The sequence below is a fragment of the Chiroxiphia lanceolata genome, chromosome 1 (genome assembly GCF_009829145.1).
Source record: "Chiroxiphia lanceolata isolate bChiLan1 chromosome 1, bChiLan1.pri, whole genome shotgun sequence".
Classification (NCBI taxonomy): Eukaryota; Metazoa; Chordata; class Aves; order Passeriformes; family Pipridae; genus Chiroxiphia; species Chiroxiphia lanceolata.
Genome location: NC_045637.1, coordinates 112,384,661 through 112,403,266, shown reverse-complemented (window position 1 = coordinate 112,403,266; position 18,606 = coordinate 112,384,661). Strand labels below are relative to the sequence as shown.

General features: G+C 40.3%; 1 protein-coding gene across 6 annotated transcripts in view; it reads right to left on the bottom strand.

The window, feature by feature from the left end:
• The window catches only part of CAPN7 (calpain 7), a 33,101-nt gene extending 17,789 nt beyond the window's left edge, over window positions 1-15,312 (bottom strand). For 4 of the 6 annotated variants that reach the window (XR_004358517.1, XM_032696232.1, XM_032696365.1 and 1 more), the window contains exons 1-10: window positions 15,119-15,312; window positions 10,836-10,944; window positions 9,008-9,165; window positions 6,657-6,724; window positions 5,378-5,578; window positions 4,897-4,983; window positions 3,882-4,008; window positions 3,083-3,168; window positions 2,120-2,213; window positions 542-688 (exon numbers count right to left, since the gene is read on the bottom strand). Coding sequence is in view for 5 of the 6 variants with exons in the window: in XM_032696232.1 (XP_032552123.1) it covers window positions 542-688; window positions 2,120-2,213; window positions 3,083-3,168; window positions 3,882-4,008; window positions 4,897-4,983; window positions 5,378-5,578; window positions 6,657-6,724; window positions 9,008-9,165; window positions 10,836-10,944; window positions 15,119-15,220 (1,179 nt within the window). In the remaining variant the exon portion in view is untranslated. Of the gene's footprint in view, window positions 1-541; window positions 689-2,119; window positions 2,214-3,082; window positions 3,169-3,881; window positions 4,009-4,896; window positions 4,984-5,377; window positions 5,579-6,656; window positions 6,725-8,966; window positions 9,166-10,835; window positions 10,945-11,453; window positions 11,472-15,118 lie in introns of those variants that run through there. The other 2 variants (XM_032696447.1, XM_032696513.1) reach the window with 2 other exon arrangements.
• Window positions 15,313-18,606: the final 3,294 nt, after the last annotated feature.

Here is an 18,606-nt window from a genome sequence, read left to right as displayed (position 1 = left end):
TTTCTTTAGTAACCACATTATAGGAACCCGATACATATTTATGTAGGTGAGTGGAACAATCTGATAAACAAACTTGCACAGATCAAAGTACTTGCTCCCTCCCTATACACGTACTGAATGACTAGCCCGTTCCTTTCCTAGCTGACTCCATCACCTAATGAGGGAGAACTGCCCTATTGAGTTAGAAACCAAAATCAACAGTATTGATATGGGCAAAGAAACTTTATGACTTCACCCACCACTTTCATCTAGGCTTTATATAAAACACATGTACTTCCCGCCCACAAGTGTCAATAGTGCAGTCTGAGAACTAAGATTAACTCTGACCATCAAGATATCTTGCTCATTCTACTTTGATAGAATAATTTCCTTAAGTACAGCTAAGAATATTTGAAAGAAAGAAACAAAAAAAAATTAAGAAAATGGCAAACCCAATACTTGTCTGCCCAAGCAATTCACTTTGATTACACTAGAAGGAAATTATTGGACCCAATATTATCTAAGTGGAATTTCTTCCTCTAAGAAATAATCTCATACTTACAGAATTTGATCCAGGAAAATCATATCCTCCCATGACCTTCATGTAAGCCTTTTCTATTAGTGACACCCATAATTCATTCTTATTATTAGAATAAGAGCAGAGAAGTTCCCCACTATGATCAACAGGTAACTGGTCATCTATGATTACCTGTTTGAAATGAATGAAAAATCATCATAAACCTAATAAAATAATTTGAAAGTGCTTAGGAAATAAACCAAACCCCTTATTAGTACACAGCTTCTCAGATACAACCAGACCTGACCATTATTCTCCCATGTGAACACCTCTATCAATTCTGCAGTGGTTTGCCCAAGTGAAAAAGAAATTCTGTTGCCATCTCTGACTTGCACTGGCCCAACTGAGTGTCCAGTGATCGGCTGCCTCTCTTTCCCCTATGTAAAATAGGAATGATGACAGTACAGTCTTATAAAGTGTTTAATATCTATTGCAAAAGGTACGTGCAGAAATGTTCAGTGTAATAACAAGCATAAAAAAGTAAAGAAAAGCCAAACAACATTCCTCAACTAATTAGGAATCAAGAGCATGGACTGTGCTTGGTAGCCAGCAGAAAAATAAACATTTATTTGTCTATAAGGAAACAAACTGTGTCATATCACTTTCATAGCCTCTACTTCCAGATTCAAGTTTCTTCCCTCTGAAGAGGGAAAACAACTCATAGCAGCAGCTGTTACAGTATTAACATTTCTTCCTTATATTGGGTAGCATATATTCCTCATTATCACAGATTTTTCCTGCATACTTGTAGTGGTATGAGACAGTTTCCCTGAATAGATTTTCAGTTTTCTGTTGGCATTAGTCCATTACATCCAGGCTACCAACACAGCACATTTTCTGGTCAAATCCTATCTGTGCAAAAACGAATAATCCTTTTCATAGAAGAGCAAATGGCCATTCATCATAACAAAAGGAAGCCATTTTGGAAGAGGTAATAAGAGCAAGGCAAACACGTAAATGATACTTTCCTGAAACATTCAGATTCCAGAATTTTGCAGCTTGAGGACTTCCTGACCCAGAGGTTATATCTTAGCAATTAAGAGCCTTTGATGAATTTCGCCTCACTCCCCCACCCTCATGAATATGCTCACTCTACTTCTGAACTCCCCTAAACATTCATCAGACAATATAATCTGCAATAATCAGCGCTGCTATTAAGTATTATATGAAGAAATACATTATTTTATGTCCTTATTTATTGTGCTGAAAAGAAAATTAAGGTTTTTTGTCAGTTTAAGAAGTTCTGTGTTCAGGCATCTCCTCTCCTTACTAAAAATCTGCAGTTGAGTTACTCCTCTATGATCATTCCATATCTATACTCTTCCTGGATGTCCCCCTCTGTACCTTTAAATTCTGTAACTTCCTTTCTAAGACGGGGTGAAAAAGTGCACACTCAATTCATAAATATGGGATATGTAGTTTTGTTCCTGTTTGGTTTTCATAATTCTTTTAAGTGATATAAGGATTTTTTTGCTATGCAAGCACTTCACAGTGAAGCAGACCAAGCCTTTAAAATAGATGACTAAAACAGTAATAGCACTAAGTCTCCCCAAAGCCATTTACCTTTCTAGGTACACCATTGATGTGAAGCTTCACCATGTATTTACCACATGGATTATACTCTGGCTCCCCTTTCTTATTCTGAGGGTAAATTATACTGTTAATAGAAAAAAAAAAGAAAAAGAAAAAGAGGAAGTTGTGACAAATTACTTGGCTGATAACAATAAGAGTGGGATTAACACAGTTTGTTTCTGGAATTTATACTTAACATCAATATAGAATTTTTAATGAAAAAGTAACTAAAATTTAAAGTAAAAAATAATCATGTACAAATAGGTTTTATTTTTCAGGCCTTGCTTTTCCTGCAGGTTTCTGCTTAATACAGTAGCAAAAAGAACATAAATAATCTAATTGTTTCTCAAACAGAAGCAAAGCAAAGAAAATTATCTTACTATTAAACAAATGGTATTTACATATCTGTAATATAATTCAGGCAAGTACTGTATTTATAAGTTAAACATTTGAAGGAGAAGGCAGTGCAGAACTCACTGCTCTTGAAAACACCAGTTCTAACAAGAATAGGTTAAAACAAAGCAATCCAAGAACATTCATACACTGGTCTGGCAAGGGGCTCCCATCAAAGTCCACAAAACCTATGGCAAATTTATCATGGGATGCCCAACGAGTGCAACTGAGACAGTTTTGTTAACATTAATTCTACAATGAGTTGCAATGAAACTATGAAGCATTATAAGTAAAATTTCTATTAAAAAAATCCCAAACAAATAAAAACCCCTTCCAAACTATTCATTACTCCTTGAAGCAGATCTAAGTTAAACGCCAGTGTCTGTACACGTATATATATATAGTTGGCTCTCCTCTTAGAAGTGCTGAAACCACATGAGTCCAAGGGAGATGAAGGTGAAACAAATGCTAGTTTTTACTGTGCACAAGTGTCACGGAACATCTTGCAAAAGCTTGGCAGTATTAAGTCTGGAAAGACCTTAGAAAGCAACAGCTACGTACCTCGTGATCAATTTTTTGTTATATCTTCTTTCATATGCTGCACTGATAGCTAGTGATGCCACAAAAGAGCAATCTGACACTATTGTCTACAAAGGAAAGAAAACCAGTGAGGACATTTACTAATAACTCAAACACTGAAAGATGAATGCAGTGTATGGAGGGAAGGAAAACCATCAGTTAGTAATTGCCTTCAAAAAGGAAAGCTTTAAATGAAGAGAAACAAAGCCACTACTAAAAAGGCAGGAAGTGTATGCTTGTTCAACACGGGTCCCCTACATAGCAAACCAAAGTTAGAATTATTAATGACAATCAGAGGCAAGCACAGATACCTCAGCATGCATTCACACTTACTCCTTCCTCCCAAATACCATATCCAAGGGCATAACCTATTACAGATTCCAGAATAGTTTGGACCATCTGCAACTTGACACTAGGATACGTCCCTGTTCTCAAAGGGCCACTGCTTCCCATCAAATAAAAATTTAAAGATCTTGCTCATTATTTTCCCCATGCAGTAAATGAAGTGAGCAATTTGCTGCAGAGTACACCCTGCCTTTTTCATACTACCTATTTCTGGAAAACAGGATTTTCAGCTGGAATTCAAATTCTAATTTTCACTGTCACTGCTAACACCTGTTTATTCTTGTGGACAGAAAACTTACGGAATCTGAAGTGATACTATTTATTTATTTATTTAACCTCATGAGGGCCAAGGAATGAACTCTCACATTTGGGGATTCCTTTTTGAACAAGAAAGTTCCCTGGGAGCAGCACACATTTTTCTTTAGGAACAATTTACCTGCTTTATGCTGAAACTTGATACAGTGTAGATCATGGTAGGGTTATTTGTTATGTCATCTGGTCGCACCCACTTGGCAAACATTGCTTTCTGTTTGGGGGATAATGGTAACTTCCCGCATTTATCACTAGATTTAAAAGAGGAAAAAAAAGTAGAAATAAATCAGTAGCAGTTTAGAAAAGCTTTTCATGGTTTGACCAATCCTATGTACATCTGATAGGTTGTGAAAAATATGTACAAAACAATTAAAAAGCTGTAAAACAATTTCAAAGAACATCACTTCTAAGTGTGTGATTTTTAGAGGAAAAAAAAATTAAAAATATGAAATAAAACCCAGGAGTTTCCTTCATAAAAGACTGAACAGAAGGGAATTCCAAAAAGCCACCTACACCAGTAGAAACTCAAATTCTGCACTTTATTTGAATATGATGAACCTAATAATAAAAACTTTCTTTAGTTTTGAAAATTGAGGCTTGTTTGATTGATAAGCCTTTAGCAAAAAATTGAGAAAAAAACCAAACCAAAATGAAAAACCAACCCCAAGTGTCTTTGTTATGGCTGTGCAATCTTGACATATTATTATTGCTCATGAATGAAGGTCTAGCAGCTACATATCGCTCTTCCTCGGAATAGTCCTTTACAGAGGAAATGGCTACCACCCTCAGTTTACAGGTAACTGACACAAAGGGAGCTAAACTCTGTGTGGAGCAGAATCAGATAATGGGAACAAGTTGCCAGCCCAGCCCAATATTCCAAAAAGTCAAATATAATGTTGTCCTTATAGGCCTGAAGGCACAACTGCAAAAGCACTATACAGCAAGGTCAGCCTACAATGAAGTCTTAAGTTCAGAATGGAAGAAGGAAGTGGTAGTACTTAAGTATCTCTGCCTGAATTATGATTAAAACCCTACCTTACCAATTTCAATCTCCTAAAAAGAAAACACGGAAATACCAAATATGGGAAAGTTTTGAAAATAAAAACAAAAGTGAAGTTCAGAAATTGAACCATACTTACGAAAAAGGCATAGGGAAGGCAAAACGTTCCCTCAGATCGACACTCATGAAAGGTACATATTCAATGCCATTAATTTTTGAAGTCTTCCTAAAAGTCATAACAAAAAAAATATAGTTACAACAAACCTATCTATCATCTTTCAAAGACTAAGTTACAAAAGATAATAGCAACAAAATCAGTTTTTAAAAGCTAACAAAACAGTGCTTCTGAAAACTAGGCAACTGCCACTTGAAATCGATGTATTTGATAGTTTTAAAAATTCAAAATTTAGGCTAAAGGTTTTATGGATTATTTGTAGTTTATTCCACCTATAATAAAAATCTAAGCAAAAGGAACTGGATGCAACAGAAGCCACAGTCCTACAAAATATTATGCAACCTCAATTTCCAGTGCAGTTGCTTAATTTATGAAAACATCTCTGTACTTTGGCTTCTCAGAGTCAGATCTCTCATGAACTCATTTTGGAAAATCTTCAACTTACCTGAGCACTTCAATCTCCTCTGCAGTGTATCTCTGACCTTGAGGTTCACTAGCTTGTACTGCTCTGATTGTCTGTGGTTTATCATTTAAAGAAAAATCAGGTCCCAATGGGAAGAACGTTCTCACTGGCTGATTTGGTTTAGCTGCAGTTGACTTTTCTTTCTGAGATGACTTTGACATAGATTCCTTCAGTGCCTCTGCTCTAAAGCAAATAAAAATGCATTTTACTTACAACAATGACAAAAACATAGTTACGGTTCAATTACTGATTTTCTTGGTTCATGTTCCCACATATATTACATAGAAAGAACAAATGCCCAATTTGTTCACCACTTTCCCTAAAAGAACCCCAAAATCTATTTCTGATGCTGGTACTTTACTTTTCTGTTCTTGAATCAATTAAAAGATAGCATTTCCAACTCACATAAGCTACTTTTGGCAGAACTCATTAGATTTGTATTGCCTCTAAATTATGCTAATAGGAGAATTTGTGTAAGTGTTCATTATCTGGAATCTCAAAACAAGATCACCGAAACACAGAGAGAGAAAACTGATTTGCACCCTCTCATATCCTCATTTATTTTGGCTAGCAGCTACAATAGCAGTAAAAACCCACAGGCATTCTCACAAGCCAGCATTTCAACTACTTGAAGACTATGTATTCAGGAGCCACATTTTGTTGTTGCTGCATTAAGCTGGTGGATGGTCACACACATGCAAAATACTGGTTTCTTTCTGAACACAGACTGAGCAGTGCTAAAAACCAGCTTACACTGAAACTTTGCCTGGCATAGGCCATGATTCACCATCAAAGAGCTGATTTTAGAAGAGGTATATTGAACTTATACTTGTGCAAATTGTATCAGACAGACACTTTATTACACATATACCATGCAATTAGATTGCTATTGTCAAGATAAGTGTTTCCCAGTTTCCAAGTTGTCTTCCTTATGAAGGGACAGTGACACCTTAATTTCATGCTGGCTTCAATTCAGCATTTTTATAGAAGCTCTGATATATATCTCTGAATACTGAAGTAGTGCATTTGTTCGAGCATATACACAGTCCTTTCCTAATTCTACATGTCCCAAGATTCCCAGAGGGTTGGCACAACAGCTGCTACCTTCAGCAGTGTAGCAGCTGGCAGCTAGCTCCAAGGAGAAGTCTACGGGAGCTTGGTCTACCCAGAAACCATACAGACATGCAAGACTGAGAACACAACTCAGAGGGTGCACTTAGAGCTGACAGTAAGTATATTTACCAACATTAGCAGTACTCACCTATCCAGTGCTTGTCGAGCCAGCTGTTTCAGTTTGGACTGGAGGCCTGCTTCTGAAGTTTCAGTAGCCTAAAGCACAAAAAAAACCCAAGAAAAAACAAAGCTACACATTGAAAGAAACCCAGCATGTTTTAAAAGCTCAATTTGTCATAATTCCAGATTACCCTGAAAATAGCTATTTTTTTCCAATTCTATTTTTAAATGAGCAAATATGTGGGGCTTGTAGGGTTTTTGCTGTTCTTTTTTTAAAATCTCATCATAAAACCCATATGAAGTACATAAATATCATTTTGCTGTTCTAGTAAAATGTTCATAGAATGGAAGTGATGTTCAAAATTCTTCAGCATGGGAAACATAACATACAGAAAAAAATTTGCCAGAAGAATTAACTGTATTAAAACACTATGGGCAGAAAGAACACAAAACCAAATGTAACATACACTACTGAGCTTGGATGTGTTCTAATTCTTTTCCCCAAATGAGTCAAAAATAATCAGGGTAACTTAGGAAAAAAAAATACATTTTTGAATGTTTACTTTCATAAAATACAAACTAACAAGACAGATGTGCAAGAACAACATTTTTAACTTGCAACCAAAGGCATAAAATAAACTATGACAGGGCAACGAAACAGGTATCAAGAGTGCTAACTTCTGTTCCCAGTTGGGAGGTCAGCTATGACAGTTTACACTTTCCTTTTCCTTACAGGTGAAGCATGGCTTCTGCTGCTAAACAATCTGCAAGAGGCACAACATTATGTGTGGCTTCTCCTGTGACACCCACAAGTGTGACAGGTTTCAGGTTCTAGTTTTGTAGCTTGACCAGGTCAGCCAGGTCAACTGAGGATACAAAAAGCAACCTACTTTCACCCCAGGAAACAAAATGAGAAACACCCTCCACAAGCTACTAACTTCATTTGCAAATAAATTACATGCTGGAGTTCCTGGTTGGAAAAGATTCTGAAAGATGTATGAAGGTAAGCAATGGAGATGGAACACCAGCACAGTCATCTAGGAATCAGTCACAGAAGAGGAGAAATGGCTGCTCTCTGAGTACTTTAAGGGTAAGGAAGAAACAAATTTCTCCACCTGCATATTCTAAGGAGAAAAATAGAAGTAAAGCTTCAAGACAGCAGAGTTACTTCAATCTTCTTTCATCCTGGGAAGAAGAAGGTACTTTTGGGTCACCCCAAGGGACAAAGTTTACCATTATGTCAACAAAATAATATGCTAGTCAAGATTAAAAGAAACTTCAGCGGTATCTTGTACCTCATGAAGTACCCGATATATGCAGTTATTAATAAAAATATGTTCTTTCAGACATGAAAAATATATGTACAAAATACATACTTTCAGACTAACTTCAGTAATATTGTCATGCACTGACACAACAGAAGGAGGAACACAGCAGAGGAAAAACAGTACACTGCCACAGCAGATGTTATGTAATAGACTGAAAATGTTCTGCTCCAACAGCTCAAGTGGAAAAACTAGAGCAGTTCTACTAACTCTTCATCTGGTTACACTGCATCACCAGGGGTTTTTAGCCTATGTATAACCTGTTTACAGAATTTAGAGAAAAGAACTTACTCTAGCATGTAGCAACAGTAACATACCACTCTCAACAACCCACATATATTTTTACATTATAAAAAGGGAAAAGAAGGGAAAAAGAAAAACAGACTTGGTGGAGTTACATTATGATGGTGAGCTCTTCTTATAATGAGTTAGTTAAGGCAACTGGACTTCGGGGAAAAAAGCAGTACCTGTAATTATATTCTTCATCAGTTACATAATGGCGAATTTGTCCTTATTAATTTCAGTGTGAATTGAATTCACTCATAATAGCTTTAATGTTGAGCAATCAAGTACTATTTTTACTAGTTTTGGCATCAGTAGACTATTACATCTTCAGAAAGTGTCACACACAAAAATTTCATTTAAATTACTTCCTTTAATGTAGTCAGAAAGTAATACAGCTGACACATTAGCAAGTCATCTTCAGTTTTAACAGTTTTTAATTTGGTTTAGCACTGTATTTGCTCCAGGGCAAAAATTAACATGAAAAACGTTCCAGAATATTTCTAGTTTTTAGTATGATCCAGTTCAGAAAAAAACCCCCACACATAAATCACAAGACCCCATAAATTTACAGCGTTGTATAGCAACACAACACAGGCTGGAAGAAACAATAAAAAAAAAAACAGTGGGGAAAAAAAAAGATTAAAAAGTAGTTTTTAGAAATACAGGTACTCCATTTTCAAGCCAGCCTTTAAGAGTCAGTCACTTGTGTAAGTTGAAGAATTTCTTACCATCACATAATTCCACCAAGTTAACCTGTAGCTTAACATACTGTTTTCAAACAGAGTTCCACGGCTTCTGTGTACAACTCTATAGCTTCTTCTGCATTGCCTTTATCATCTTCATCAAAAGCCTGTGTAACTAGGAAGTGAGCACGCTCCAAGTCCAACTGTTGTTTTGACTTCAGAGGGTCTGTTTTCTGTGACTGAACTAAACAAAAAAGAAAGTATTTAGCTTTCTTCAGCAGCAGACATGTAAAAACATCCTTAACATGGTATGGAAACACTAGCAACCCTAATCAGATGAGTAATAACTATTTCTTGTCTGGAAACTAAATCTTTCCAGACTTCACTAAAAACATCTAGGCAAGGACCACCCCCTTCCTGAAGCAGAGATACTCTCTCAGGATATTTCAGATGTCAAATAATGTAAATAAAATCTCTTTCATACTACACTGAGAACAAGTATGTTTAATTATGTCAAATACTGCATAATTTGTGAAAACACATCACCTAAGAAAACATACGAGTTCCTTAGGTGTCCACTTCATTTAATACCTTTATTAATGACCTGAAGGAGAAGGCAGAGTACATCTTCACCAAGGTTGCACACCCCACCAAACCAATTCATTCAAGCACACAGCTGTATGAATGAACACAGGTGTTCAAATGGACATAGACAAGCTAAAGTAACAGGCTGCCAGGAACCTCAGGACAAATGCTATGCCCTGTGCTTGGGACAGACTAACACGCTGCAGGGTACAGGCCCATGAAGAAGGGTCTGGGGGACAGGTGGATGAACCTGAGTCAGCAGGACCCCAGCAGCAGTGAAGGCTAACAGCACCCCGGGCTGCATCATCAGGAGCACAGCCAGGAGATTTGGGGGTGGGGAAACAATTGGCACCCTCTACTCAGCACTCAGCAGACTGTCTGGAATGCTGCATCCCACCTTGGGTCCCCAGTGAGGTTGAGGCTGGAGGACTTTGGCTTTAGAAAAGCTGAGGAAGCACAGCTTGTCCAGCCAGGAGGAGAGATGGCTTTGGAGGGGACCTAATAGCAACCTGCCATTAGTTTTGAGGTTGTCAAGAAAGAGCCTGAATCCATTTTCTTCACTGCAGTGTGAAGAAAGGGAATGAGAGTCAGTGGCTATGGATTGAAACAGGGGAGAATACAACTAGATATATATAAAAAAATAATCACTAGAAATACAATTGCACCCTGGAATGGGGACTCAGAGGCACCAGGAAATTTCTGTCCTTAGGTGTTTTTAGGACCTGACTGAACCTAAGCAACTTGGTCTAAAAATCAATGTCTACCCTGCTTTCAGCTGGACATAGGCCTTCCAAAGTCCCTTTTTGGCCAAGTGATTCTATGATTCTAATTGAGAATTGCAGGTGTGCAAAAATTTAAGGATTTAGCCTAAGCAGAAACACTGAAACCAGATCAAACAAGGAAACTCTTATGAGAGCAAAGAGCTCCTTTGCCCTCTCAACATTAGTAATTATATATAAATATCAGAACCCTCTTGCTTCAAATCCATCATGCAGCTAACCTCAGATGTGTGTTTTGATTTGTTCCTGATCAATTTTTATCGCTATATTTAATTACTTTCTCATGTTTTCTCTGCAGATGAGATTCCTCAAAATATTTAAAAGCAAAGAATACCCACACCCAAGTCCTTAGGTAGTTCAGTCTCCACTTAATTTCTGATGTATCAGAATTCAAAGCACTGATACGCTTATTTGTGGTTCTTCACAAAGGACAAGAAAATTAGAATAATGAAAAACAGAGCAAACACCATTGATATGTATTTCACAGCGGTAAACAACTTTCTAATTAAACCTCTGCTTAAATTAATTGAGTGGAAAGCTCCTTACCCACCTGCTGAATGGAGAGCTTGAACTCTCTCCAAGTACTCATTTATTTTTTCTTGAATATTTTCCAAGTTTGACCCAGCCATCCCAGCATAAATCAAGGCTTGTGCGGCTTCCTGCAGACAGAAGAATTTGAGACAAAGTTAATGTTTGCTGCCTAGAAAATTACTTTCCATAAACAGAGGGCCTACAACAGCCTCGAGCTGCATGAAAGCAAACCCTTACATCCACAAAAAGACTCAGTGGCTGAAGGGAAATTCTGTTGGAAAGAAGAAGTTTCAAGTTATAAATTAGATCACGTTCAATTTCTCACATCTGGAAAAACCTATAAGACTATAAAAATATTTATAAGTTCTGTAAGACAAGATCTTAGGCCTGTCTGTAAAGTATCGTATGAAATTAGGAGATTTTAAGTAAAACTTTCCAAGCATGCATTGAAACCAGTTTGGTTTTAAAGCCGTGGATTTAAGGTTAGGAAAATTTAGCTACTCAACTTATTTGCATTTTATCTGATAATAATGATAAAAGCTTTTCAAAATCAGATGCAAAGAATTTTGGGGGATTTTTAGTATTACTCAGATAAAGTTATCAAATGTGGAAAGTCTATAAATTTGAGGTTTCCTACCTTCTCAAACTTGTTTTTTCAAATATTTGCACGTACACAAAAATACTGGATGCAAGTCTACTTCCAGAAGGGAGCGTAGGCCTCCAGCTCAGAAGCACAAGTATGCTACCCACATTAAGGCTTGTCCCATACTGTACAAATCTACTAAGAAAAAACACCTTCAGTTGCATAAGCTGTCTATCCATTCACTAAATTTATGAAAAACATGTAAGGTTTGGCAGGGCTGCAATAAATAGCCAGACCTGACACGGTCTCAGAACCACATGGGGAATCCACACTTGTCACCCACAAAAATGAGGATAAAAACCTTATTTTGTCCTCATTATTGGCATGGGGAAAAAACCCACAACATTCTTGTGGCAGTGCTCGTCTTCTCTGCAGCACAAGAGGAGAGGAGGTGGTCGTACAGCAGGCAGGCTGGCACCGTAGAAAGCAAAATAGTAACTAGAGAGCTGCTTCACAAAGACAGTGCTCAGAGAGGCTGCTCTGCACAGGGCAAGCACAGAACCATGGTACACGAACCCCTTGTGTGCTTTATGGCCATTGTTTCTGTCAAGCTTTGCAGTTTGCTCCCCTACTCATCTGCCCAGTTTGCCCAAGCTTAAAACTGACCCTGACACAGCCTGTACTTGTTATCAGGATGAATTTTCACTAAGAAGCATCACAGAACCAAGTACCACATACTCCCTGTCGGCATCCATCTCCATATTACGTCACATAAAACGTCCACAGCCACAGAAAGGTAAACTGAAGTTCCATTTATATGTAGCAATTAACTACCATTAAGGTCTAGCACACAGCTAGGAGGAGGAAAAAATGCACTACAGCTACCTGCTCAAAGGATGAATATATTTGTCTGTGACATACGACAAGTACAGACTGACAAAACAGGTGCTCTATCATAAAGGGCGTGTTGTCTACATATGATGCAAAGAACAAATGTGGATTTTCAAAACAGTGCTGCAAAATCAATGTATAACTGATGTTGCTTCTGTACCTTCAGGAACAACTGTTTTGCCTGGTTTTAAAAGGTAAACATAATGAAAACAGTCTTTTATAAATTAAGCCTCCAAAGGACTAAAGAAGTTGACCTGCAGAGCCAGCCTGCCAGCTGTTTCCAGTGACCAGATGGACGTGCAATTCAGAGTTAGTATTTATGATCTCTTCACTATCATTATTGTTCTTTGTCACGAGTAGTGTGCCACAGCCACACTAAGCTAACTACTCATTGTCACTCTGCAAGATGCTAACTGCTGGTCAACACTCAAACTTAGCAACAGCCTTTAGCAGCTTTGCTGAGGTCACTGGGTATCCAAAAATGATCTTGACATTTTTGCAGAGCACCATTAGCAAGCTGTCCTAGGCTGGTTCACATGCAGCCCTCCTCTAGGGATCTATCAAAGTTAAGTGGCAGCAGGAAGTGAACAGCACTTGCAAGCCATAGAAATTCCATTCAGACTGGTCTGTTTCGCTGTTGTCTATGGGCAACAACTGTAGCGTTTTCCATGTTTCATCCTTAAGGTCACTTTCTCGCAGAAGCCAGTTCAACATCTAGGCTTTCCCACATGCTTAGTAGTTGCACCAGTGGGCTCTGAACTGCTTAGATCAGTTGATAAGAAAGTTAGTGATGGGCCAGATCTTACTTGCATTGTCCAAAAAGAAAAGCATGAAGGGCCTCAAAATACTAGATGATATTTTCTAACTACTTTTGTTTAATCTAATAGGGCAATGATTCTTCAGGCAATATCCAGAAAGCCAAACCTATCTCGGTTGAAATATACATAAAGAATTCCGCTTTAATAGTATCTGCTGAGTTTGCTCTCACTCCTCCCGATCACAATAGGACTGAACACCAACACCATTGCATATAATCTGACACAAGCGTCAGTATCTAGTGTTGGATTGCCAAGAGGCACCTGTCTGAACAGCAGAAACCTTACCTGCAGTTGTGATTCAAAGCTATAACAGGGTCAAATCTGTGACTGTGCTGCTCTCTGGCACAGCTTTTGCACACCAGAAAACACTACCCAGGTTACACTCTTTGTCATGTGTAAGCTTCAAGCGCACCAAGATTGCCAGGAATGCGTTTTTGCACTTAGCAAGAACACTACCCATATGCAGCAACTGAAAAAGATTTTCCACACACTGTTCAAAAGCGTACAAGGATGATTACTTGCACAAAGAGATGTTTTTATTATGTAGAGCAGTGAATAATATCTTTCAGATATATGCAGAAATATACGGTACTGAAGCAATACTGTGCATGGATATCAGACCATGCACACACACTGCTGCTGGAAAGTACAGAGTTTATCAGTGTTATTGTGGGTAACTATAACTTTTGTATACATATGCTTTACATATATAAACTTAACTCACACTACATTAACAACCAGGGTAAAAAAAAAAAAGATACTTCCCTTCCTATCCCTTCCCACTTACATGCACAGGCCACCACAATAATAATACTATGCTTTTTAAACATTTCATAGACACCTAACACTCATGAAGCAGAAGGCCAGCTACCAAGCCTTTACCAAGTTAATGAGAAAGAATTACTTTGGCGGAATAATGGAATTTGCAGAACAATTAATGTGACAAGGATAAACATAGCCTTAAAAAAAATCCCTCCTCGCAGGTGAGAAGTAAAGCCAGTGGGATATGGAACTTTAATGTAACTATGCAAAACATAAACCCAACAAAATGAGACAACTTACACAGGTGAAAAATACACAATAGTTGCACAAGATTTACTAAATATCAGTAGTAAGTCTATAGATATTGAGCAAGACACTGAATCAATCTCATTACACCCTTGGATACACCAACCTGAAGCTGTACTTAAATAATAAAATCTGGTCCCTAATGGAAAGAATATTCATACGTGGTTAAAAACACATCACTGACAGCTTATGATCTAAAGCTGTCTTACTGCTGAGCATCTTGTATTTCACCATAGACTTTTTTTTTTTTGATGACCAATTGTACAATAGAGTTGTTTCCAGCTGCACACTCAAGAGCAGCAGCATTGGCGACTTGTGGTTCTCCAAAATGCCCAGCGCTTACATCTCCAACACAAAACTGATCAGCCCTTCCGGCCTGGCGGGGGCGGGGGAGAGGCCAGGAACGAAAGCGTAGAAGTAGCGAGGCAGAGACGTTTTTAGGTTACGACGAAGCTTCCGAGAAGCACCGAGGGGGCTGAGCTTCCAGTAGCTGGAAGAAGCGCCGGCACCCACTTATCCAGCACAGCACCTGCGGTGCCACTCCTAAACAGCAGCGCAGGGGCAGCGCTCGTTCCCACCTAAAAACCAGACGCAGGGAAAAGGCATTTCGCAACCCGCCCTGAGGGACGCGGCTCCTTCGGAGACTGACGGACAAACTTTGGAGGCGCACGGCCGGCCTTCCGCTCTCCTCCCGGCGGGCACCGCCTCGCCTTCCCCGGGCCGAGCGGGCCGTCCCCGGGCACACACCCCGGGCTGACCCAGCGCGCCCTCCCCGCCGGCAGGACCGGGCCGCGCCGGGCCGCGCCGGCCGCCCCTCCCTCCCTGCCCCGGCCCTCCGCTGGCTGGGGGGAAGTGCGAACCCTCCGGTAGCTCCGGAGCATCAGCGCGGTGAGGGGACGGGGACACTGGCGCCCCGAGGGAAGCGGCCCCCACCCGCCGTACCTTGTAGTAGAAGACCGCTTCCTGGTAGCGCCCGCTCTGATCCCGCTGCACCGCCAGCTGCGCGAACTTCACCGCGTCTAGCTCCAGCGTGGTGGCGTCCATGGCCGATGCCCTCCCGGTGCCGGCAGCGGCGGCAGCGGCAGCAGCGCCTCTCCAAGCCCACCGTGTCCCCGCCGGCAGCTCCCCGCCCGCCCGGCAGCTTCCCCCGCCCCCCTGACCCCGCCGCGCCCGCAGGACACGCCCCCATGTCTGGTTACGCCCCCTCGCGCATCTGGCCACTCCCACCCGCTCTGACAGCTGATTTGGTCACGCCCATCGCTCCCCGGACACGCCCACCCAGCCTGACAGCGGCCGCCCGCCCGGAGCTGCACTGCGCGTGCTCCGGCGCGCGGGGCTGGGTGGGGCTCGCGGGTGCCGGGGTGGGGGCGGATGGGGGACGGGAGGGTGTCGGTGAGGGAGGGCCGGAGGTGTGTGAGGGGCGAGCGTCTGACGACGTAGCGTTTACGGCGGTAGTGGATCAGGGGGTGGACTTGATCTCAGAGGTCCTTTCCAAGCCGGCTGACTGTATGATTCTATGATTCTGTGACTCACATAATCACAGAATCAGTTAGGTTGGAAAAGACCTCTGAGATCATCGAGTCCAACCTGCGACCGAACACCACCATGTCAACTAGACCATGGCACTAAGTGCCTTATCCAGTCTTTAAACACCTCTAAGGACGGTGACTCCACCACCTCCCTGGGCAGACCATTCCAGTGTCTAACCAACCTTTCTGTGAAGAAATTCTTCCTAATGTCCAATCTAAACCTCCCCTGGTGCAGCTTAAGACTATGCCCTCTTGTTACTTGGGAGAAGAGACTGACTCCCATCTGACTACAATCTCCTTTCAGGTTGTTCTAGAGAGCAGTAAGGTCACCCTGAGTCTTCTTTTCTCCGAAATAAACAAGCCCAGCTCCCTCAGCAGCTCCTCATAGACTTGTGCTCCAGACACTTCACCCGCTTCATTGCCCTTCTCCGGACTCACCCCAACACCTCAATGTGCTTCCTGAATTGAGGGGCCTGGAACTGAACACAGTACTTTAGGTGTGGCCTCACTGGTGCCAAGTGCAGGGGAAAAATCACTTCCCTAGATTGCTCCCCATCCCACCTCTCCCATGGTTGTCAGCCATGGGCAAGGGGAACAGGCACAGCCCAAGGGTGCCTCTGCAGTGTTTTAAAAACAGAGTGGGTTTTTTTTTCATTCACTTTTTGATGGAGGTACTCATGGTTAGCTCTTGAAGCTGGGTTTTCTAGCCTTAAAGAGAGCACTTTCAGTGTGTAACCAGTTCAGCTTTTTGTTGGTGCTTTCAGAATTTCTCCTTAATCTGGGGGGTGGGATACTTGAGGACTGGGGTCCTTCCACAAGGAGCCAGATGGCAAAGACAAGGGCAAATGGGAACAAGTTTTACAGCAGAGCTTTCATCTTGACATAAGAAAAAAAGTGTTGATAGTAAAATTAACTGTTCATTGAAAGAACCTCCCCAGGACATGGTAGAATTCCCATTGCTGGAGGTTTTCAAGAGTGTTTAGACAGGGTGCTAGATAATCTCTTTTTCCTACAGAAGGTTGGACCAGAGAATCTTTCAAGATCCCTTCTAACTTGGGCAATTCCGTGATTCTGTGGGCATTTATTTCTGCCTGAAAATACAGCTTATTGCAAGGCATTGTTTTCATCTTATGTGCCTTCCTTCTTAACCTCATCTAATGCTTGCTTTCTTATCTCCCTTGCCTGCCTTTTGCAGTCGATATTCTCTGAGAAGATCATATATGTTGTCTTAATCTAATTCCCTCCAGCTCCTGCCTTTTTGCAGAGGCAATATCAGATGACGAAATTTAGGTCTCTGTTTCTGTGTCATACTCCTTTACTACTAACGAGACAGAATCAGCTCATTCTCATTTGTCGTTCCTCTTTGAGACATTTTCATCCCTCTTTTCCTTTTGTCTCCGTTAATGCTATAACTTGCCATCTCCCAGCTCCTCTTCCTGCCTCCTGATTTTGATTCTTGCTTCACTCCTTCCTCTCCTCATTTTCCCAAATGTGGTGTAGGGGTAGACATTTGCATGTTGATGATGCTTTGTACCTAAATTTTGCTTATGGCCATGCCTATTTTCATTTGACTACAGCCAAAGCTTTTAATGCTTTTTAATGGTTTTTTAATGCTCTTAATGTTTTTTTTTTTCCCAGGCATTAAAAAAACAAAGATCCAAAACTTTGATATAATCTATTCTGTGAATTCTCCCATGGTTACTTTCACTCTTGTGCCAATACTGAGTCAGAACAGGAGTCACTCCAGTCCTGTATTCCTCTGACTGGAGTGTAATTGATGCTTGTTGAAAGAGTACAAGAATAGGTAAAATTTATAGTATTTTGTCTCAGCTTCCTGTAGCCTGGGTTGAACTCACATCATTGCTTCTGATACTACTTGCTGGGCTTATTTTCAATTAATTAGTCTAATTGTTGCTTTAGCATATTTTGATTTTGGCATTCAAAACATTTTGTGGGAATGTTTAAATTTGTTGTGTGAAATAACATTCCCTTTTAAAAAAGCCCCAAAACAATAAACCAACCCCATCCCTTTTCTCAGTGTAATTTTTTATCTCCCCTGCTTATAAAAAATTATGATAACATCTCACACATCTTTTATTTTGCCCGTAATTTTGTGTTCTTTGCTATCTCTTTCTTCCATTCCTTCTTTCATCATACATTTAATCTCTTTTCAATCTTCTCTATGTTTTCTTCTATATGGAGCGACGAGAATGGTGTGCAGTATTACAGTTGTATCATTAATTTTGTATCCCAGTGTACTGTTTTCTTCTGTTTCATAATTTTTCCTAACACTTGTATTCGCCTTTTTAACCACTGCTGAGCATTTACTGAAGTTCTGAGCACTCTCCAGAATGACTCAGCTTTCCTGGGAAAGGATAGACAGTTTAGCATCTGCCATTATGTACCTAATGTGCTGTTTTCCCCTGTGATTTAGCAGCATTTAATTTCACAGGCTGTTTACTACATACACAGGAGAGATCCCTGCACAACTTTCTGTAGTAAGCTTTCACAAACCAGAGTATTTGTTAGAAGTATAAATCTGGTCCTTTGAGGAGAGAGTGAGGTGCAGTTTTAACATGCTGATGGGATTAGACTATCAGGCAGAGGTCAGACAGCTTTTACGGCTGCCTCAGCTGTGTGGAGCAGGAAGTGATACTGAAGTGTCATGGTTCTATTCTGCCTTTGATTCAACTCTAAGTCCTATAGCTCAGCTTGACCGAAGGTAACCAAAACTGTCATTGTCCTTCCTTTACACATGAAAAAATACACCCATCAATACAAAAATGAGGCTGCCCCTTCGTCTATGATGACACCATTTTACCAATTATATTTGACTACAGTCCCACTTCCATTTATCCAAAAGAATAAAATTGATGTCTGGAATCTTTCATGTAGAGGATG